The sequence below is a fragment of the Microchirus variegatus genome, assembly GCF_963457635.1.
Source record: "Microchirus variegatus genome assembly, chromosome: 12".
Classification (NCBI taxonomy): Eukaryota; Metazoa; Chordata; class Actinopteri; order Pleuronectiformes; family Soleidae; genus Microchirus; species Microchirus variegatus.
Window position 1 is genome coordinate 27,624,243 of NC_139813.1, and position 20,238 is coordinate 27,644,480.

A 20,238-nucleotide genomic window follows, 5' to 3' on the forward strand; every position below is an offset into this window, starting at 1 on the left:
TGGGCCACACTCTCCCCGCCTCTCCGCCTCCGACTCCCGCAGCGATCCTGGGAAACTGGCCCCGTGACGTCACGAGCTGGGCAAATAATGGGCGGCGGGAGGGGGGAGCGGCCCAGCAGGGGGCGACACGAGTCATACAATAATACATTATATTATTATAATACACATATTTATAAGATATTCGAGTTTTTAAATATACATTTTTAATTTATTAATATTAATACATAAATATATATGTATACATATACACACACATATATATATATACATATATATGTATATATATATTTATACATATACACATATGTATACATATACACATATATATATATAAATGTATATATATATACATATATATTAGAATATATATATAATTTATTAATATTAATAAATAAATATATATGTATACATATACACACACATATATATGTATACATATACACACATATATATATGTATACATATACACACATATATATATATATGTATACATTTACACACATATATACATATGTATACATATACACATATGAATATATATACATATGTATATATATGTATACATATACACATATATATAAATATGTGTGTATATATATGCTTTTGAAAACCTTCATTCAGATTTACCTCAGTGACGCAAAGTGACCACACGAGGCAGCAGAGGACCAGCAGCTCCTGTGTCCACTGTGAGCTAAAATCACTGGTTTTCTCTATGGGCTTTGGTGTGGGAGAGTGAGTGGTTTACAAACTTGAAAAAAAACAACTTAACTTTATCTTTTAAAATGTCTAAAACATGTGTATAGCACACGCACACACACACGATGTCATCGACCAAGTCAAACGCTGTGAAACCTGGCTTTTATTTTTTCCAGACGCTTAAACGGACAAAAAACCAACAGTGACTTTGTCTCTGGGCTCTTCTGTTGTTGTTTGTTTGTTTGTTTGTTTGTTTATTGTTGTTGTTGTTGTTGTCCTCGACACAGCTGGATAAAGCCCAAAAACAGCAGAAAACATCCATGACAACATAAATTAAAGGAGCCACGTGTCATAAAACAGTAAAATTACAAAGGCAGCGGGAAGAACTCCTGCGTATTTACACGTCTTCTTCTTTATTTATTACAAACGGAAAGTGTGTGTACGTGTGTGTAAGTGTGTGTGTGTGTGTGTGTGTGTAAGTGTGTGTGTGAGTTCAGACGTTTCAGTGAAACCAGCAGCAGACATTAAATCATCAAGGCTCAGGGCCAGGTGGGCGGGGCCAGGCAGTGTGGGGGCGGGGCCAGACCGTGTGGGGGCGGGGCCACACCTCAGCGGCTCACGGCTAAGTTTGGCGGCCGGCTCGTCGTCGTCGTGGTCAGGCTGCAGGTCGTCTCCTCGATCTCTGGCTCCTCCTCCTCCTCCGGCGAGGTGGGCGGAGCCTCGAGCGGCGCCAGCTCCTCCCTCTCCACGTCCTGCTGCTGCTGGATGTCCAGGATCAGCTCTTTGATCTCGTCGCGCTTCGTCTTCATCCTCTGCTGCGGAAACCAGTCGCTCAGGTTCACCGGCAGCTGGAAACTGTGGAGCGGATTCTGCACCGGAGGAGGAGAGGAAAACACGGATTATTAGAGACTGTGGATGGGATTCTGCCCCGGAGGAGAGGAAAAGACGGATTATTAGAAACTGTGGAGGGGATTCTGCATAGAGGAGGAGAGGAAAACACGGATTATTAGAGACTGTGGATGGGATTCTGCCCCGGAGGAGAGGAAAAGACAGATTATTAGAAACTGTGGAGGGGATTCTGCATAGAGGAGGAGAGGAAAACACGGATTATTAGAGACTGTGGATGGGATTCTGCCCGGAGGAGAGGAAAACACGGAATATTAGAAACTGTGGAGGGGATTCTGCATAGAGGAGGAGAGGAAAACACGGATTATTAGACACTGTGGATGGGATTCTGCACGGAAGAGGAGAGGAAAACACGGATTATTAGAAACTGGATAATCGGAAAACAAGGATTATTGGAAACTGGGGATGAATTCTTGCATGGAGAAAAGGAAAACGTGGATTATTGAGAACTGGGAAAACGTGAATTATTAGAAACTGTGGATGGGATTCTGCACAGGGGAGAGGAAAACATGGATTATTGGAAACTGGATTATTGGAAACTGGGGATGGGATTCTGTATGGTGGAAAGAGAAAAGTTGATTATTTGAAAACATGGATTATTAGAAACTGGATAATTGGAAAATGTGGATTATTGGAAACTGGGAAAATGTGGACTATTAGAAACTGGGGATGGGATTCTGCACTGAGGAAAGGAAAACATGGATTATTGGAAACTGGGGAAGAATATAATTTTTTTTTTTTTTCTGTCAACTGATTAATATTTAAATAAATGATAAATATCTTTAAATAAACATCAGAACCTGTTTTTACTTAACACAAAAAAGGTGCAGTTTTCCGCTTTTAAATTTGCTTTCATGTGAATAAAATAAACATTTGTCTGTTGAAGCTTTAATTTACCGACGTGGAAAAAATGGCTTTCTTGTGAAAACAAAAAAAACGAGGTCAGAAAAGTGAATAAAGTGAAGGAATAATGATCCATATAATCATAATAACGTCATAATAACGGTCCACATAATCATAATAATGATGATAACGCTGCGTTTCTCTCTCACCTCAAAGAAACTCTCCACATATTGCAGGACGTAAACTCCACAGTCGCTGAAGTTGTCCTGCTGAGGCACACGAGGACTCGAACCCTTCATCGTGTCCTTCCCAAAACTCCGCTGACTCCCTTTGCGCACCTCCCACTCCACCTCCAGGTACCTGAAACAAACGCACCCACAGTCAAAATCCTGTTCCTTCAAAATAAAACCTCTCAGAGATTATATATCATTTTCATATCTGTGACCGAAAATCCACGTCAGTTTAGAACACATTATTATTATAATTATTATTATTATTATTATTATTATTATAATAATAATGATTCGACTTACTCTCGGAGAGTTTTCACCACAGTGGATCGAGCCGGACCACGCAGCGAGTCCATGATGAGAATACAAGGCCTGGTGACACAACACCAGACGTGGTTTCATTCAAATATCATCAAACACGTCAGCATTTTCAGCGCATTGGCGCCCCCTGCAGGCGAGGACATGCATGCACTCACTGTTTGCACAGGTTTGGTTTGGAGGCCAAAGTAGTGGAGGCGTCGGCGCTGAGCGTGTCTTCAGTCAGAGTCTCGTCTTCGCTGCACTCGTCCTGCAAATACACACACAATTAAATCCACGAGTTTAAAAAAAGTTATCGCGAGAATCTTCTTCATGACGAGAAAGAAGAAATAAAACCTGAGTCACCTGACACGAGCTTTGGTCGTCGGAGAAGGGGAAGGTGTCGTCGTCTTTGTTTGAGCCGTAACAGACGCTGATTCTGTGCAACTCACCTGGAAATAAACACAAACTATAGTTAGTATTCACACACAAACACACACAAAACAAGCATCTGCAGCGTCACTCACTCTCCCACACCAAAGTCCATAGAGAAAATCAGTGATTTTAGCTCACAGGGACACAGGAGCTGCTGGTCTACTGCTGCCTCGTGTGGTCACTTTGTGTCACTGAGGAAAGTCTGAGTGAAGCCGAAACATGCCGACTTAACAAAATAAGACATTTGAACTGAAATCACTGATTTTCTCTATGGACTTTGGTGTGGGAGAGTGAGTGGTTTACAAACTTCAGTTCCCTGCTTAAAAAACTAGTAGTACTTTTAGTAGAAGTTTAATAGTGCTTAAGGAGTAATTTTAGTAGTACTTAATGAGTAGATTAGTAGTACTTTTAGTAGAAGTTTAATAGCACTTAAGGAGTAATTTTAGTAGTAGTTTAGTAGTAATTAAGGAGTAATTTTAATAGTAGTTTAGTAGTACTTTTAGAAGTACATAAGGAGTAATTTTAGTAGTAGTTTAGTAGTACTTAAGGAGTCATTTTAATAGTAGTTTAGTAGTACTTTTAATAGTACTTAAGGAGTCATTTTAATAGTACTTTTAGTAGAGTGAGTGGTTACAAACTTCAGTTCCTGGCTTAAAAAACTAGTAGTACTTTTAGTAGAAGTTTAATAGTACTTAAGGAGTAATTTTAGTAGTACTTTTAGTAGCACTTAAGGAGTAATTTTAGTAGTAGTTTAGTAGTAATTAAGGAGTAATTTTAGTAGTAGTTTAGTAGTACTTTTAGTAGTACTTAAGGAGTCATTTTAATAGTAGTTTAGTAGTACTTTGGGTGAGTGAGTGGTTTACAAACTTCAGTTTCCTCTTGGAAAACTATGATCTTAAAGACATCGTAGACGTGATGTAGATTTACCGAGCAGCAGCAGGGGGCGCTCACAGCTCAGTCTGTGCCTGATACAAACCAACCTCCATCTCTTTTGAGACCAACACTCACTGGTGTATTGTTGTTCTCCGTCAGTCTGGACGCTCCCGGCCGCTGTGGAATTCCTGGAAGCTTCTCGTCTCCCGTCTGCGTTCGGCTTCTCTTTGGCGAGGTCACCGGCGCAGAGACGACCTTCTGCAGCGACGCCGGGCGACGGCTGCTCCGAGACGCCGCCGCCGCCGCCGCCGCCAACACCGTCCAGCCCGTCTCGGTCCGGCGACAGAGGACGACAGTGTTCCGGGATGTTCTCCTCTGACGACGACGACGACGACGACGACGACGACGGCGGCGGCGAGGGACGATCCGCAGACGAGTCCCGGAACAGCGGGTTCTGCTCGAACACTGGACCGTCGAGGCCCGGGAAACAGATGACGGCGAGGTACCAGTGAGCTCTGATGACGGCGAAAACAACAAAGATCAAATCGTTATTATTATTCAGCCTTTTAACCTCTTCTTCACGGTTCAGACGCAGCGACAAAAGCGCACAGATGGTGCCAAACTGTGCCAAAAGTGAGAACGTCCAGACATCGCTTTACTAAAACCTCTGTAACTTTACTCTGCTTCACTTCAACCGCGTCAGACTTTGCACAGCTCATGTCCACATGTTGTTACATGAAATTAAATGGGTTTTTTAATCATTTTGTACCTAAGAAATCTCAAATGGCACAGATGGTGCCAAAATGTGCCAAAAGTGAGAACGTCCAGACATCTCTTTACTAAAACCTCTGTAACTTTACTCTGCTTCACTTCAACCGTGTCAGACTTTGCACAGCTCATGTCCAAATGTTGTTACATGACCTCCGTGTGTTTTTAAGCTCCTACTGCATATTTTAAAGGTGATATTTGCTTCAAAATGCAATATTTTTTTAGGCGAGAGAAAAAAAAATCCTTCATTTATGCTGTGTTCCATGTACATTTACTCTGACACAGTGGCATCTACAGTGAAACTTACACCTCTGGTGGAATCTCACAAGTGTTATCTGTAGTTTGATATCAAGATAATCCACACATAGAGCTTTAACTTCTTTAACGTGAAGTCTCAAACACGAGGCCAGACTCACGACTCGTTGATGGGAACAAAGATGAAGTCCTTCTGGAACAGATCCACGTGTCGAGTCCACGTCTTCACCCTGTTGTGCTTCCTCTTCTGGATTCTGAGAAGACACACACACACACACACAGAGTTCAGTTGTAGAGCAGACAAACGTGTGAACACACATTAACGTCATGGTGCAGTGGTATCCTCACGGCAGGTTGGTGGTCTCTGGAACGTTCCTCCTCTCTCGCTGGTTCAGCCTCTTGTAGAAGAAGGAGCTGAAGACGTGGATTCTCTGTGCGTCGTCTTTTTTCAACTTCTCCAAAACTAAATATCTGGGAAACGACAAAAAAAGTGTGAAAATGTATTTGTTTTTTGAGAAGATCGTTGGTTGGTTTGTGTTTTCGTTCAACGACTTACTTTAAATAAAAATCTATGATGACGTCGTTGAGGAACTCTCCATCGTTAAGGCAGTGGAGGTCTTCATTGGTGACGGAGATGCCACCTTTGGCTGGAGGAGGAGGATACACCATTAACCTGGAAGACAAACACAAGGAACTGTGTGATTCATGGACACGAGGAAACAACAACTTTGAAGCTTAACCCACAGATACGCCTTTAAAAAAGTTACGTTATTACACCTAGCACACCAAATGGTGCGCATGAAAGTACACAGGTATAAAAATAGTATACATCTGTATTTTTGATTTTTTTTTTTTTTTAGGTTTTACACCAACATCTGTTCTTTCCATCCATATCAAATATTAACATATATATTTTTATTTTTAACCCTTAAATTGCCAGATTTATTCATGATGCCCGTTGATTTTATGATCTAAAAAACACAAAAAATTAATTATTTTCAATATACTTCATGCAAACTGGAATTTTTTTGTTTGGATTATTGCAGCCTGGTATATGTGAAAGATTAGCAGAATTTTTTTTTTTTTTGGCATTATTTTTTTGTAATGACAGATGACCTAAAATACTCACGTTAACACACCTAGAGCACCAAATGGTGCTCATAAAGTACACAGCTATAACAAATGCATACATTTGTATTTATTTGTATTTTTTTTTTTTAGGTTTTAGACCAACATCTGTTCTTTCTATTCATATCAAATATAAATATATTTTTTATATTTTTAACCCTTAAATTGCCAGGTTTAGTCATGATGCACCTCATTTTATAATAAAAAAAAACACAAAAAATGAAATATTGTCAATATAATTCATGCAAACCGGATTTTTTTTTATTTTGGTTTATTGTTGCCTAGTATATGTGAAAGATAAGCAGAAAAAAAAATTGCATTATTATTTTCTTATAATGTTTTATATAAAAAAAAAATATTATAACGTCAGTGGTTGGTTCCAGACGACAGACGCAGCGACTCACTTGATGATTGGTCCGGAGAACGTCGGCTGCAGGTCGGTCATGTCGTCGTCCTCGTCTTCAAAGTAAGAGCTGGTCTGTTGGCGAGTGCTCATCCGTGTTCGCCCGGGCGTCGTAGCGGGCGAGACCTGCGCGGCGACTTTGGGAGGAGTTTGCGTCGGCTTCACCTGCAGAGGAACAACAACAACAACAATAACAACAAGCGCAATCACTGCAACATCTGTTCAAACATCTGTCAACAAAGAGCTTTTAAAGGCCAACGTTCTTGTCTCATCCACGTCCTTTGATCTGATGGGATTCTTATCCTTTTAAATGTTTATTTTCAGGTGTAGAAGTGTTTCTTTTGTTATTTAAATATAATTACGAGTCTTTAAAATCAAGCAAAGAAACCAGGGAATATTCACATTTAATCGAAAATTAATTAACTCTTCCTAAAGGCCTCAACTGTGTTTAAAAACACAGGAAATCCAACATGGCCGACTTCCTGTTTGGTAAAACTGATTTTTTTTTTTTTTAAAGTCAGGGGTGGATTTGAGAACATTTTGTCAAAATCAACGTAGATTTTCTTTAAATTAGGACTTTCAATAGGGGGCACTGTTGGGCCACACTGTTGAATGAAAGGCTCGATCACGTGACGACGTTTCGTAAACTTTAACGTAGTGCTGTTAACGTGTTAGCGCCGCCAACGTTAGCGCACAATAACGCATGATGCGTTTCCATGACGACTGACCAGGAAAAGACGTCATGTTTTACGTGCTGCGGCACCAGAGTCCAGGCACCGTTTACCAGTTAGCTCCGTTAGCTTTGTTAGCTCCTTTAGCACCATGTGTGCCTCTGTTCATAAAGTTTAGCGTTACTTTAGAGACTCGTTTTAACAATCGTGAGTCACGTAAACATGACGTCACGCGCTTCTTTTTCCAGTCAGTCACATGGAAACGCACCATACGCTAATGTGCGTTAACGTTGGCGCCGCTAACCGCTGTGCCCAGCACTACCTCAAAGCCATTTATCTGCCATGTCGGGCGGGCTGAGGCCACGCCCCTTTGGTTGAGAAGTCATCGCTCACCTTGTCCTCCTTCTGCTTACTGGCCTTGTTGTAGTTGACCAGACGCATGTTGGCCTCCTCAAACGGCAGCTTGGCGGGGAAGTCCACCAGGATGTTGGTGCGGCCGATGACGTTCAGGATGTCCTCCAGGATCATCTGCTCCTGCATGGCCAGGCCGTTCTCGAAGATCAACACGATGTACTTCTCGTCCGACTCTGAAGAGGAGGAGGAGGAGGAGGAGCAGAGAAACAGAGAGAGAGGGTCAGCACCGGAGGATCTGAAGATCTGTGAGGATCTGAAGATCTGTGAAGATCTGTGAGGAGATATTTGAGGATATGTGAGGATCTGAAGATATGTGAGGATATGTGAGGATCTGTGTGGATCTGAGGATCTAAATATCTGAGTGAATCTGTGGGGATCTGAAGATCTGAAGACCTGAGGGGATGTGAGAGGATCTGAAGATATGTCAGGATCTGAGAGGACCTGAGGATCTGGGAGGATCTGCAGATATTTGAGGATCAATCTGTGAGGATCTGAAGATCTGAGGATATGTGAGGATCAATCTGTGAGGATCTGAAGATCTGAGGATATGTGAGGATCAATCTGTGAGGATCTGAAGATCTGAGGATATGTGAGGATCAATCTGTGAGGATCTGAAGATCTGAGGATCTGAAGATCTCTGAGGATCTAAGGATCTGAAGATCTGTGAGGATCTGAAGATCTGTGAGGATCTGAAGATCTGTGAGGATCTGAAGATCTGTGAGGATCTAAGGATCTGAAGATCTTTGAGGATCTGTGAGGATCGATCTGAGGATCTGAAGATCTGAGAGGATCTGTGAGGATCTGTGAGGATCTGAAGATCTGTGAGGATCTAAGGATCTGAAGATATGTGAGGATCTGTGAGGATCTGAAGATCTGTGAGGATCTGAAGATCTGTGAGGATCTAAGGATCTGAAGATCTTTGAGGATCTGTGAGGATTGATCTGAGGATCTGAAGATCTGAGAGGATCTGTGAGGATCTGTGAGGATCTGAAGATCTGTGAGGATCTAAGGATCTGAAGATATGTGAGGATCTGTGAGGATCTGAAGATCTGAGGATCATCACCGTCCCTGGTGCGTGATCTCACCGTGGCTGGTGCAGTCGTACCAATCGCTTCCCTTCTCCCTGCTCATGCTCAGCTGCGTCCGCAGACGCTCACACTCCAGCGGCGTGGTCTGGAAGAACAACACGGGGAGCTTCCTCACGCTGCACCACTCACAGCTGATCAGCTCTGACGCTCTGAGGCTGACGTTCTCCATGGTCTTAGCCTTCGACTCCGAGGCCGACACTGACACACGAGAGGAAGTCACAGCTCATTTAACACTTAGAAAGGTGAAAAGCTGTCAAAGACGACTTCATTAAAATACAATAGACTTCATACCTTCTGTTTCCAGCTGGACGTTGGTGGTGGTAAACTGAGCAAAAACAACAACAACATTTATTTAACGTTAGTTTTCATTCTTAACAAAATACTAAACTAATACAACATCAACGTCACCAAAGTCCATAGAGAAAATCAGTGATTTTAACTCACAGGGACACAGGAGCTGCTGGACCTCTGCCGCCTCGTGTGGTCACTTTGTGTCACTGAGGGAAGTCTGAGTGAAGGTTTTCAGAAGCCGAATTGACAAAATCAGTCATTATAAGTTAGTGATGGAGGCAGCAGTGGATCAACAACTCCAGTGAACTCCTGTGTCCCTGTGATGTTAAAATCACTGGTTTTCTCTATGGACTTTGGTGTGGGAGAGTGAGTGGTTTACAAACTTCAGTTTTTAGCCACTTAGTGGAAATATATCAGATTAAATCGATGTCAGTTTAAGTCTACGATGTCTTAAGAACACGTTCACGTCTTTATCTCACCGTTTGACAGACTTTTTCTTGTGTAAACTGAAGTTTATAAACCACTCACTCTCCCACACCAAAGCCCATAGAGAAAATCAGTGATTTTAACATCAACAACAACACAGGAGTTCACAGGAGTTGTTGATCCACTGCTGCCTCCATCACTAACTTACAATGACTGATTTTGTCAATTCGGCTTTTGAAAACCTGCATTTGGATTTACTTAAGTGACACAAAGTGACCACACGAGGCAGCAGCAGCTCCTGTGTCCACGCAGCTAAAATCAGGACTTGAACACTTGAGGACAGATTATTTACAGAAACGCTGAATCGTGAAGACTTGTGTTGCTTTTCCTGGAGAATCGGGTGTAAAAAAACAGCACCATCTAGTGGCTGCGCTTCAAAATAAAAGCACTCACGATGACGGGTTTGGTCACCACCCTGCGAAGAGTTCCCACCCTGACGCTGCGACACTGCAGGATGATGTTGTCGCACTTATCAGACGAGACCTTTGGCTTCTTTGTCCTCGGAGAAAACTGCTCGGGCGGTTGATTTCCAAACTGAAACATGAATATTATTATTATTATTATTATTATTATTTACTTTTGTTTAAACGGGAGACAAACGCCACGACTCTGAGCCGCCTCCTAACCTGGTCCTTCATCCGAGCTCGCCGCGGCAGCGCGATCTTCGTGTTGACGTCCTCGAAGAACTCCATGTTCATCTCCTCGTGATCGCCCGCCCTCTTCTCCGCCGCCTCCACTCTGCCACCGGAGGGCGCCGGCGAGGAGTGCGCCGAGTCCGCCGGCCGAGGCGAGACGCTGTCCAGTCTGTTGACGCTTCCCGTGCTGGCGTCGTCGCAGTCTTCCTCGTCGTCGTCGTCGCTGGACAAGACGACTGACGTGGAGACAGAGGGTCAGTCCATTACCGAACAAAATCAGCGTCAGTTCAAGTCTACGATATCGACGCCGCATGTTCGCGTCTTTATTTCGCTCTTAGACAGACTTTAATAAAGTTTGTAAACCACTCACTCTCCCACACCAAACCCTATAGAGAAAATCAGTGATTTTAGCTCACAGGGACAAAGGAGCTGCTGGTCTACTGCTGCCTCGTGTGGTCTATTTCTGTAACTGCGGGGAGTCTGAGTGGAGGGTTTTAAAAGCCGAATTGACAAAATAAGACATTTGAAGTTAGTGATGGATGCAGCAGTGGATCAACAACTCCTGTGTGGTTAGCGTTAGCTGTGATGCTAAAATCACCTATTTTCTCTATGGGCTTTGGTGTGGGAGAGTGAGTGGTTTACAAACTTAGATTTCGAGTTGAAAAACCTACTAGATTAAGTCTACGACGTCTTTAAGAGCATTTTCAAGTCTTTATCTTCACCGTTATACACACTTTTTCAACAGGAAACTGAAGTTTGTAAACCACTCACTCTCCCACACCAAAGCCCATAGAGAAAACCAGTGATTTTAGCATCACAGCTAACCCTAACCACACAGGAGTTGTCGATCCACTGCTGCCTCCATCACTAAGTTCAAATGTCTTATTTTGTCAATTCGGCTTTTGAAAACCTTCACTCGGATTAACCTCAGTGACACAAAGTGACCACACGAGGCAGCAGTAGACCAGCAGCTCCTGTGTCCCTGTGAGCTAAAATCACTGGTTTTCTCTATGGGCTTTGGTGAGGGAGAGTGAGTGGTTTACAAACGTCAGTTACCCTTTCAAAATAAAAGTCTAAAACTTGATGAACAGAGGCACACATGGCGCTAAAGGAGCTAACAAAGCTAACGGAGCTACTGGTAAACGGTGCCTGGACTCCGGTGCCGCAGCACGTAAAACATGACGTCTTTTCCCGGTCAGTCGTCGTGGAAACGCATCATGCGTTATCGTGCGCTAACGTTGGCGCCGCTAACATGTTAACAGCACTACGTTAAAGTTCAGGAAACGTCGTCTAGGACTAAAACTAGAGTCAAACTCCTCTCGACTGGGTTTAGAATCTTTTGAAACATGTTCTTAAGGTATCGTAGACTTTTGTGAAGTGGCTAAACGTCACGTCACACAACGTCCATCCATAAAAACGCCAGTAAATCACGTTGGTCTTGACTCACTGGTGTCGCTGAATTCCTGCTGCTGGCTCGCAGTCGCCGCCCTCTTCCCTTTGCTCGGGTTCCTGGCTCCGCCGCAGCTCGACGTCCCGGCTAACAGCGGCGTCCTGCCGTTGCTCAGCGGCAGCGGCGTTCCTCTGGCGCCGGCGATCCGCGCGGGCAGCGTCTCTCCGCGCGCCGGCGGCCCCGGCGCCCTGGCGGCGGCGGCGGCGGCCGGCTTGTAGAAGCTCTGCTGCAGGCTGTTGGGCCCGGGGGACGGCTGCAACCTGATGGGCGGTCGAGGGGTCGGGGAAGAGAGCGCCGCCTGCTGGCAGGGCGGCGGCGCCGCGCCGCTCCCGCAGCCGTGGCACTCGCTGGCGCCGTCGCTCGGCTTGTTGCACTTTGCGCACACCGAGTGAGAGTTTGCCGGACACAGGGGCTGAAGCAGACAGACAGAGGGCGCCACAGGAGTAGAAAACACAAGGTTACGTTAAAGGTTACTTATATAGAATCTAAAATACGTGTGTGTGTGTGTGTGTGTGTGTGTGTGTGTGTGTGTGTGTTACCTCTGCTGCTTTGACCTGTGGAGGGAAAGACCAGCAGCCGTCCATAGGTTTCCTCTTCTGCTGGACGCGACGTTTGATGGTCAGATCCTCGTCCCCTAAAATGTTACAGAGGAAAAAAGGTCATGACTCACTTTACAGTCAATAAAGAGGCTCTGCAGCGCCCACTAATGCACACCATTATATATATATATGTACATATATGTGTATATATGTTCACATATATAAACATGTACACATGTATACACATATACACATATAACACATATACACATATACGTACTTATATGTACATATAAACGTATATATACACACATATATGCACATATACACATATATGTACATATGTATGTATATACACACATATGTACATATATACACACATACTGTATATGTACATATATACACACATATATGTACACATATGCACATATGCACATATATGTACATATATACACATATATGTACATATAAACGTATATACACACACATATATGCACATATACACATATGTACATATGTATGTATATACACACATATATGTACATATATACACACATACTGTATATGTATATACACATATGTACATATATACACACATATATGCACATATACACATATGTACATATGTATGTATATACACACATATGTACATATATACACATATATGTACATATATACACACATATACACACGTGTACATATATACACACACATATACACGTGTACATATACACACATGTGTACATAAACACACACATACACACACGTACATATATACACATACACACATATATGTACTTATATACACACACGCACACGTATATACATATACACACATATGTACATATACACATGTATGTATGTATATATGTATAAGTATATATATATATATGTGTGTATATTTATATGTATATGTGTATATACATGCATAAATAAATACATACATATACACACATATACGTACATATATGTATACATACATATATACACATCTACAGTACATATATATATATATATATAAACATACGTATATATACACATATACACATGCATATATACTGTACATATCAGTCACGTTGTTTCCATGACGTCACAGCTCCTCCCTCACAGGAGCAGCTGCTAACAGCAGTATGATGAACAGAGGTCAGAGGTCAGAGGTCAGAACAGAAGGTTACCTGAAACCTCAGGACAGGTGAGGACGATGCTCTCCATGTCTGAAGCCTGTTGTGTTGTGGAGAAGTCGTTTCTGCAGGAAAACAGAGACACACACGATCACTGTGAATAGCAGCTGTGAATAATGACTTTACACGACTCTGTCCTTCCATCACTAACACACTGTGTGTGTGCGTGTGTGTGTGTGTGTGTGTGTGTGTGTGTGTGTGTGTGTGTGTGCGTGTGTGTGTGTGTGTGTGTGTGTGTGTGTGTGTGCGCGTTCCTCACCTCTGAGCTGGTTTCCTGACGGCAGACGGCATCTGTGCGTGCTGGAAGTGTCGACCCTGTAAGACGATGCCCTGCGACGGCGACGGCGCCGGGCTGATGATGAAATAGTTGGTTCTGATGGGCATCGGCGAGGACGTCGCTACCGAGGGAGGGCCGTCGCTGTGGGAGACGGAGACGGAGAGGGAGTCAGACATGGAAGTGTCTCGGCAGAGGACGGACGTGGACGGACGTGGTACCTGTGCTTCCTGGGTCCCAGTTTGCCCAGAGGCCTCATGTGATGATTGGACCGGTTCTCGTAGGTTCTGATTGAATCGGAGGAATTGAAGGGTCTGAGGGAGGGAGACTGGACAGAGGACGGGGGAGTTACAGGGTTAGAAGACCACCTGGACTCATACGTATCATAAATTCCCCTTTGGTTTTCAAGTCGATGTTTACTCGTGTGTCAAGGCCCATCGCTCGGTCGACGGGGAAGAAAAAAAAACCTCCTGATTCAGAGGTCGGCGGCACCTGATCTTGCAAGGCTAGTGTTCTGCTAACGGCCAGTAGGGGGCAGTAGAAACAGCTCCCCCTCAACAACACATTGAACCATCGCACATGACTCTCTGTCGCTGTTCAATTCTGCTGCTGCTTAAACACTGATCTGGTGCGATACCTTCACCTGAGGCTTCACCTGAGGCTTCACCTGAGGCTTCACCTGAGGCTTCACCTGAGGCTTCACCTGAGGCTTCACCTGACTCCACATCTCCAACATGACCTCGTGTCTCCTCTCCCTATTTTGGCCTGACTGTCTTCAGGAAGGCAGAAGTGGCTCGATTTCTCATTTATCTGCTGCATTTTCTACCCATATCTTGTTTACTTCTCGCCCTGCTGCTCGCGGTAAAGTCTGAAGCCTGTCGGGTGAAGTGTTGTACAGTCATGTGATTAAAAGTCAAGATTTGTTACATTTCTTTTTTTACACACATATGTATAAATAGATAGATAAATAAATAAATAAATAAATAAATAAATAAATAAATAAATAAATTAATTTAAATAAATAAATAAATTAATTAATTTATTTATTAATTTTTACATTTATATATATATATATTATTAAATAAATAAACAAATTAATTAATTAATTAAAATAAAATAAAACCTTTTTGACATTTATATATATATTTATTTAATTTATTTATCTATTTATTTATTTAATTAATATATTAATTAATTAACTAATTAATAAAATAAAACTATCTAGTTTTCCATTAAAAATATATTATTTTTAAAATAAATATAATCAATACATACATAAATAAATACATGAATTAATTAATTAATTAATTAATTAATTAAAATAAAAATGTATTTTTACATTTCTTTTTTATATATAAATATATATATATATGAAAAAGTAAAAATAAAATCAATTAATTCATTTTTTTTTTTAATTGCTTTTCTGACGTTCCAGTTATTTTGGCCCAATATTGCGCCGCTACGCATCGCATCGTCTCCACCCCCCACAAAATACCAGACCAACCAGGCCAAACCAAGAGGGAGGGTTACCTTTTTCTCCTCGGGGGAGGTCGGCTGTGACCTGTTCATCTCCTCCATGCTCACCACGCTGGCACTGACGAGACAAACGTCAGGGAAACACTTACATTTACGTCAGATAACGTGCAGATTAAACCAGTTACAAAAAAGTCTGCAGCAGTAGACCAGCAGCCCCCGTGTCCTTTTGAGCTAAAATCACTGATTTTCTCTATGGGCTTTGGTGTGGGAGAGTGAGCGGTTTACAAACTTCACTTTCCTGTTGAAAAAGTCAGAGATAAAGACGTGAAACATGTTCTTAAGACACCGTAGGCTTAAGTTGACCTCTTATGTGAAGTAGCTAAATTATGATTTACCTCATTCCCTTAATGGCAACCCCATGATCTACGCTTTCAATGCTTTCAACATAACGTGCTGGAATTTCTCGTAAAAAAAATAAAGAAAGGGCTGAAGGCCTAAATGGTGGGAATCCAATCAGGATCCAGTTTCTACGACTGAGGGTTGAAGTGAGGTGCTGCATTAATGGTGTCAGACAGAGTATAAAAGAAGCTGCTCCTCAGCAGGAAGTGTCACTGGAGTCTTTTCCTGTCTGTATGTGGAGCGAGTGAGTGAGAGAGAGAGAGAGAGAGAGAGAGAGCAGGAGAAAGAGAGATGGATGGAGTGATGCAGTGCAGAGAGAAAGAAAGAAAGAAAGAAAGAAGGAAGTGCTTACTCATGTCTCTTCTCGTCTTCACTGTCACCAGACAGAGAAAAGCTCCAGTTGTGCTTGTAGCCTCCATCTCTCCTGGTCTCTGATCTGTCCAGGCCTGGAAAACCAGAACACACACACACACACACACACACACACACACACACACACACCAACACACACACACTTAATCCACATGTGTCAAAATCATTTTATGTGGCCCACTAGTGATGAATGAGTCTTAAAAATCTGTGTTAAAATAGGTCTGTGCTGCTTTAAGGCGTGCCTTGACCATAAACTACATTTCCCACAATGCACGGCGATTGCGTTATCCGCAAATCGACGGCATCCCGCCACAAGATCGCAGTGTATCGTTGTATGCGCGCCACGCGACGAGTGAAATTGAATAAGTAATAAATACAGACAGTGATTTACCAAATTTTTTACGTAGTTACCTTTATTTTACGTTATATTTGGTTACATTTGGTTACATTTATTCTGTATGACAGTTACATCTGGCCCTTTGAGGGTAACCATTACGCTGATGTGGCCCTCAGTGTAAATTAGTTTGACACCCCTGGTAATCAATAAATCGACAGACTCGTTTTATTTAAAGGCGCCATGTGTAAGAATGTGGCCAAAAAGGGTTACTACACTCAAATTGGAAAATATCGCGAGTCTTTTCGTGTTTTTCGTTTTTTCTCCGCCTTTGTAGCTCAGACGTAACTGCAGAGTTCCGACACATTTTCCATTTCAAAATTCCATACTTTTCAGTCAATGTTAAACATCTGAACACTAATTGTTAGATGCTTATTATGTAAATAAATGGTTTTAAAATCCATAAAAGTCCTCGGAATCGACCCGTGACACTTTCGCGGCCGACGACATGTATGGGAAATAATAAATAAATGAGAATGGCGGTCAGTATCGGTAACCATGCTAACTCCACATCATTCTACAGCTAGCTTGATTAGCTTCATATCATCTACAGGTCGACTATGTTGCGTTAGTAACTTGTTTTGATTTGTATATTAATACATTTAATTTTAGAATTTTCCATACTTATCCAGACCTGGAAATGACTCTCATTAAATTCCATACTTTTCCATGCTCAGTGGTAACCCTGTAACTGGCAACCCGTGGTTGCTCGTGAGCTGAGACTCTACTGACTGGGGTAGGTGGCGCCACATGACGCCAAAGCATGATTTCAAAACACAAACATGACGCAAAAATATTTTTTTTAATGCAAATATTTTGTCTGTACTGTTGTTGTTGGTGAGTTCAGTTTGTTATATGAACATTATTCCTGAGTCATTTTATGGCCAATTGCTTTAGATTTATTACATAATGCAGCTTTAAATGGCAAAAACAAAGTGTTTACAACATTTTATCTCAGGTTGTCTCTCACCTGCATGGAGTTGAAATGATTTATCGATTATTAATCGATGGTCGATCAAGATTTTTCCATGATTAAAACAACATTTCTGATAGTTTTAGCTTCTTAAATGTGAACATTGTCTTTGTTTCTCAGTTTGAAATCATTAAAACTGAATCATTTTTGGTTTGTGGACAAAAACAAGACATTCAAGAGCACCGTCGAGAAAATAATCGACAGATTAATCGATTACGGAAATAACCGTTAGTTGCAGCTCTAGTGGTGTGTGTTTGTGCGTGCGTTTCCTTTAAAAGGAAAAAGAAAAGATGCCACAACAACAAAAAGCTCCAGTGTGTAACTTCTGTCATGGAGACAGACGTGAAACAGGCGATCAATAACGTTATTTTAATCATCGATTAATCCGTCAGTCGTTTTCCCGATCGATGAGTTGTTTGTTCCACTAAAAAAACACAAACTCTAAGTTTAACTCTGCAAAAAAACTAAATATTTCATTTATTCAGTCATACATATTTGTATTTCTATTATGTATAAGTATATTCTTCTCCTTTATAATCTCATGTTTTCAGATTATCATTCAGCTCGAAAAGCACTAGAGAAATTGAACGTAATGTTACGTTGCGGGAAAACAGAGGCTGTTCATGATGTGATTGTTGAATTTATTCTAATGGTTTAGTAACGGTTACCTGATAAAAATACAAACATTTATTGTCATTATAAAAGGCTGCAACGCACAATTATTCACATCATTTAATGAACTATAATTACGTCCAGAATTAATCGATGAGTTGACAGAAAATGTCACATGTCAATCAGCAAATGTCTTGTTTTTGTCCACAAACACAAAATCATTCACTTTTAATGATTTCTTAGTTTTATCGAGCAAAGAAACCAGAAAATATTTACATTTAAGAAGCTGAAAAATCACACAAACTGGCTTTAATTACTAAAAAACATTCCAATTACTCAATTATCCAAATAGTTGCTAATTAATTAAGTCATTGATTAATCAAATAATCGCTGCAGCACTAACATTATATCAAATGCTAATAAAAACCATACCGTGCTACAGTGTTCAGTGTGTACAGAACCTTGATTTATCCGTTTTATTATGTCATTAAAGATCAGTTTGACTGTTTTATCTTTGTTTATTCACCTCATTTCACTCGTCGTATTTAAACTGTGAATGTAAACGGTCACAAAATGAAGGTCAGTGCGGAAAAAGGACAGAAAAGCAGAATTAAAACACCGAAAAATTTATATTTTCTGCAATACTCTGGGTTTTGTTTTCATCTAATAGCCGGCTAATATGTGATGCTAACATGTTAGCAGGCTAATTCTGAGCTAGCAGACGAGGGTCTCTTTATGTCAATTCAAACATAAATAATAATACTATTTCCTCTTTTAAAATATTCGATGTCATAATTAAACATTGTACAAAAGTAATGTGGAGGTTAATGTTTTTTAGAGGCTAAAAACGGGCCTTTTTCTCTGCTGTTGCCACGTCCAGCTTTAACAACTACAAATCCGGCTAACTTCTGACTTGACGGTGCTAGCTTATTCAGCTAACAGAACACCGGATTCAGTGTGGAATAAAAGAAGAAAAACCCGAGCCGAACAGGCCCAGACCGGAGGCCCGACCCTGGCCGCTGCGGTGCGTCTTTGTTGACCCACAAATGCGGCGCTGTCACCGGCCTGGCAGCTCGTTTAAAGCCCGGCTGTGTGAGCACAGCGAGGCTAACCCACGTTAGCTCGCGTTAGCCCGCACTGTTCCCGGAGCCTTCACGTATTCTGTGACCGACATGAGCAGCGCAGGAGCCGGGCTCGGCGGGCGCAGAGAGCCGGGCTCCAGTGGAGCAGCGGAGCGGGAGTGTCAGCGTCTTACCTTCGAAGAAAAAGCTTCTGTTGTGGGCCATGTTTATTCCATGATCCTGCTCGGATGACAGCGGTCGGTGCTCCTCATCACAGGCTCACACACACAGCGAAGCTGCAGAGCCAGGGCTGCTGAAGGGAGGCTCCGCCCCCCGGAGCGAAGCTGCTGCACAAAACAAACCCTCCGCCGGAAACGATAGCAGGCGGGCTTCAAAATAAAAGTATTAGCTTTATTTATATTTTCATATGTATGTACTTATATATATATGAAAATACTTTTATGTACATATATATACATATGAAAATACAAATAAAGCTAATAAACTTATATATATATATACGTATATATATATATATACGTATATACATATATACATATATATATATATATATTAGCTTTACTTATATTTTCATATGTATATATGTACATATATATACATATATACATATATATATACATATATATACATTAATAATTTTTTTTAATTTATTTTATTTCATATTATAAGTAATAATAGTAAACGAAGCTGCGAAACCAGGCGCCATGATATTTAAGGCGCCTTTCAAGAAACTCAAGGTATACATATATATATATATATACATATATGTATATATATATATATATATATATGTGTGTGTGTGTAATTAAACTATTGTTATATATATATATATACCCATATATATATTATTATTATATTATATTACTATTATTAATAACAAAATATAACAAAAATATTACATAAAGACAATAAGTGCTATATTGTCTTTATGTAATATTTTTAATTTTCAAGAGGAAAAAATAATTTTGTGTCAGGGAGTGAGAAAACAACATTACACTTATAATAAAGATATATAATAAGCTATTATTATTATACTAAGATTATTGTTGTTTCTGCTAATTTTAGTT

General features: G+C 41.2%; 1 protein-coding gene across 1 annotated transcript; it reads right to left on the reverse strand.

The window, feature by feature from the left end:
- Positions 1-923: 923 nt before the first annotated feature.
- senp6a (SUMO specific peptidase 6a) lies at positions 924-19,455 on the reverse strand. The gene is made up of 23 exons (XM_083899031.1): positions 19,345-19,455; positions 16,091-16,184; positions 15,394-15,457; positions 14,085-14,191; positions 13,849-14,007; positions 13,584-13,654; positions 12,409-12,503; positions 11,867-12,281; positions 10,411-10,655; positions 10,178-10,318; positions 9,299-9,332; positions 9,005-9,205; positions 7,899-8,092; positions 6,836-6,999; positions 5,860-5,976; positions 5,652-5,774; positions 5,465-5,557; positions 4,416-4,795; positions 3,339-3,424; positions 3,152-3,243; positions 2,979-3,047; positions 2,655-2,805; positions 924-1,565 (listed from the first exon to the last, which is right to left on the reverse strand). Exons 1-23 carry the CDS (start codon positions 19,373-19,375, stop codon positions 1,305-1,307), a joined length of 3,387 nt encoding a protein of 1,128 aa, XP_083755157.1. The 5' UTR covers positions 19,376-19,455; the 3' UTR covers positions 924-1,304.
- Positions 19,456-20,238: the final 783 nt, after the last annotated feature.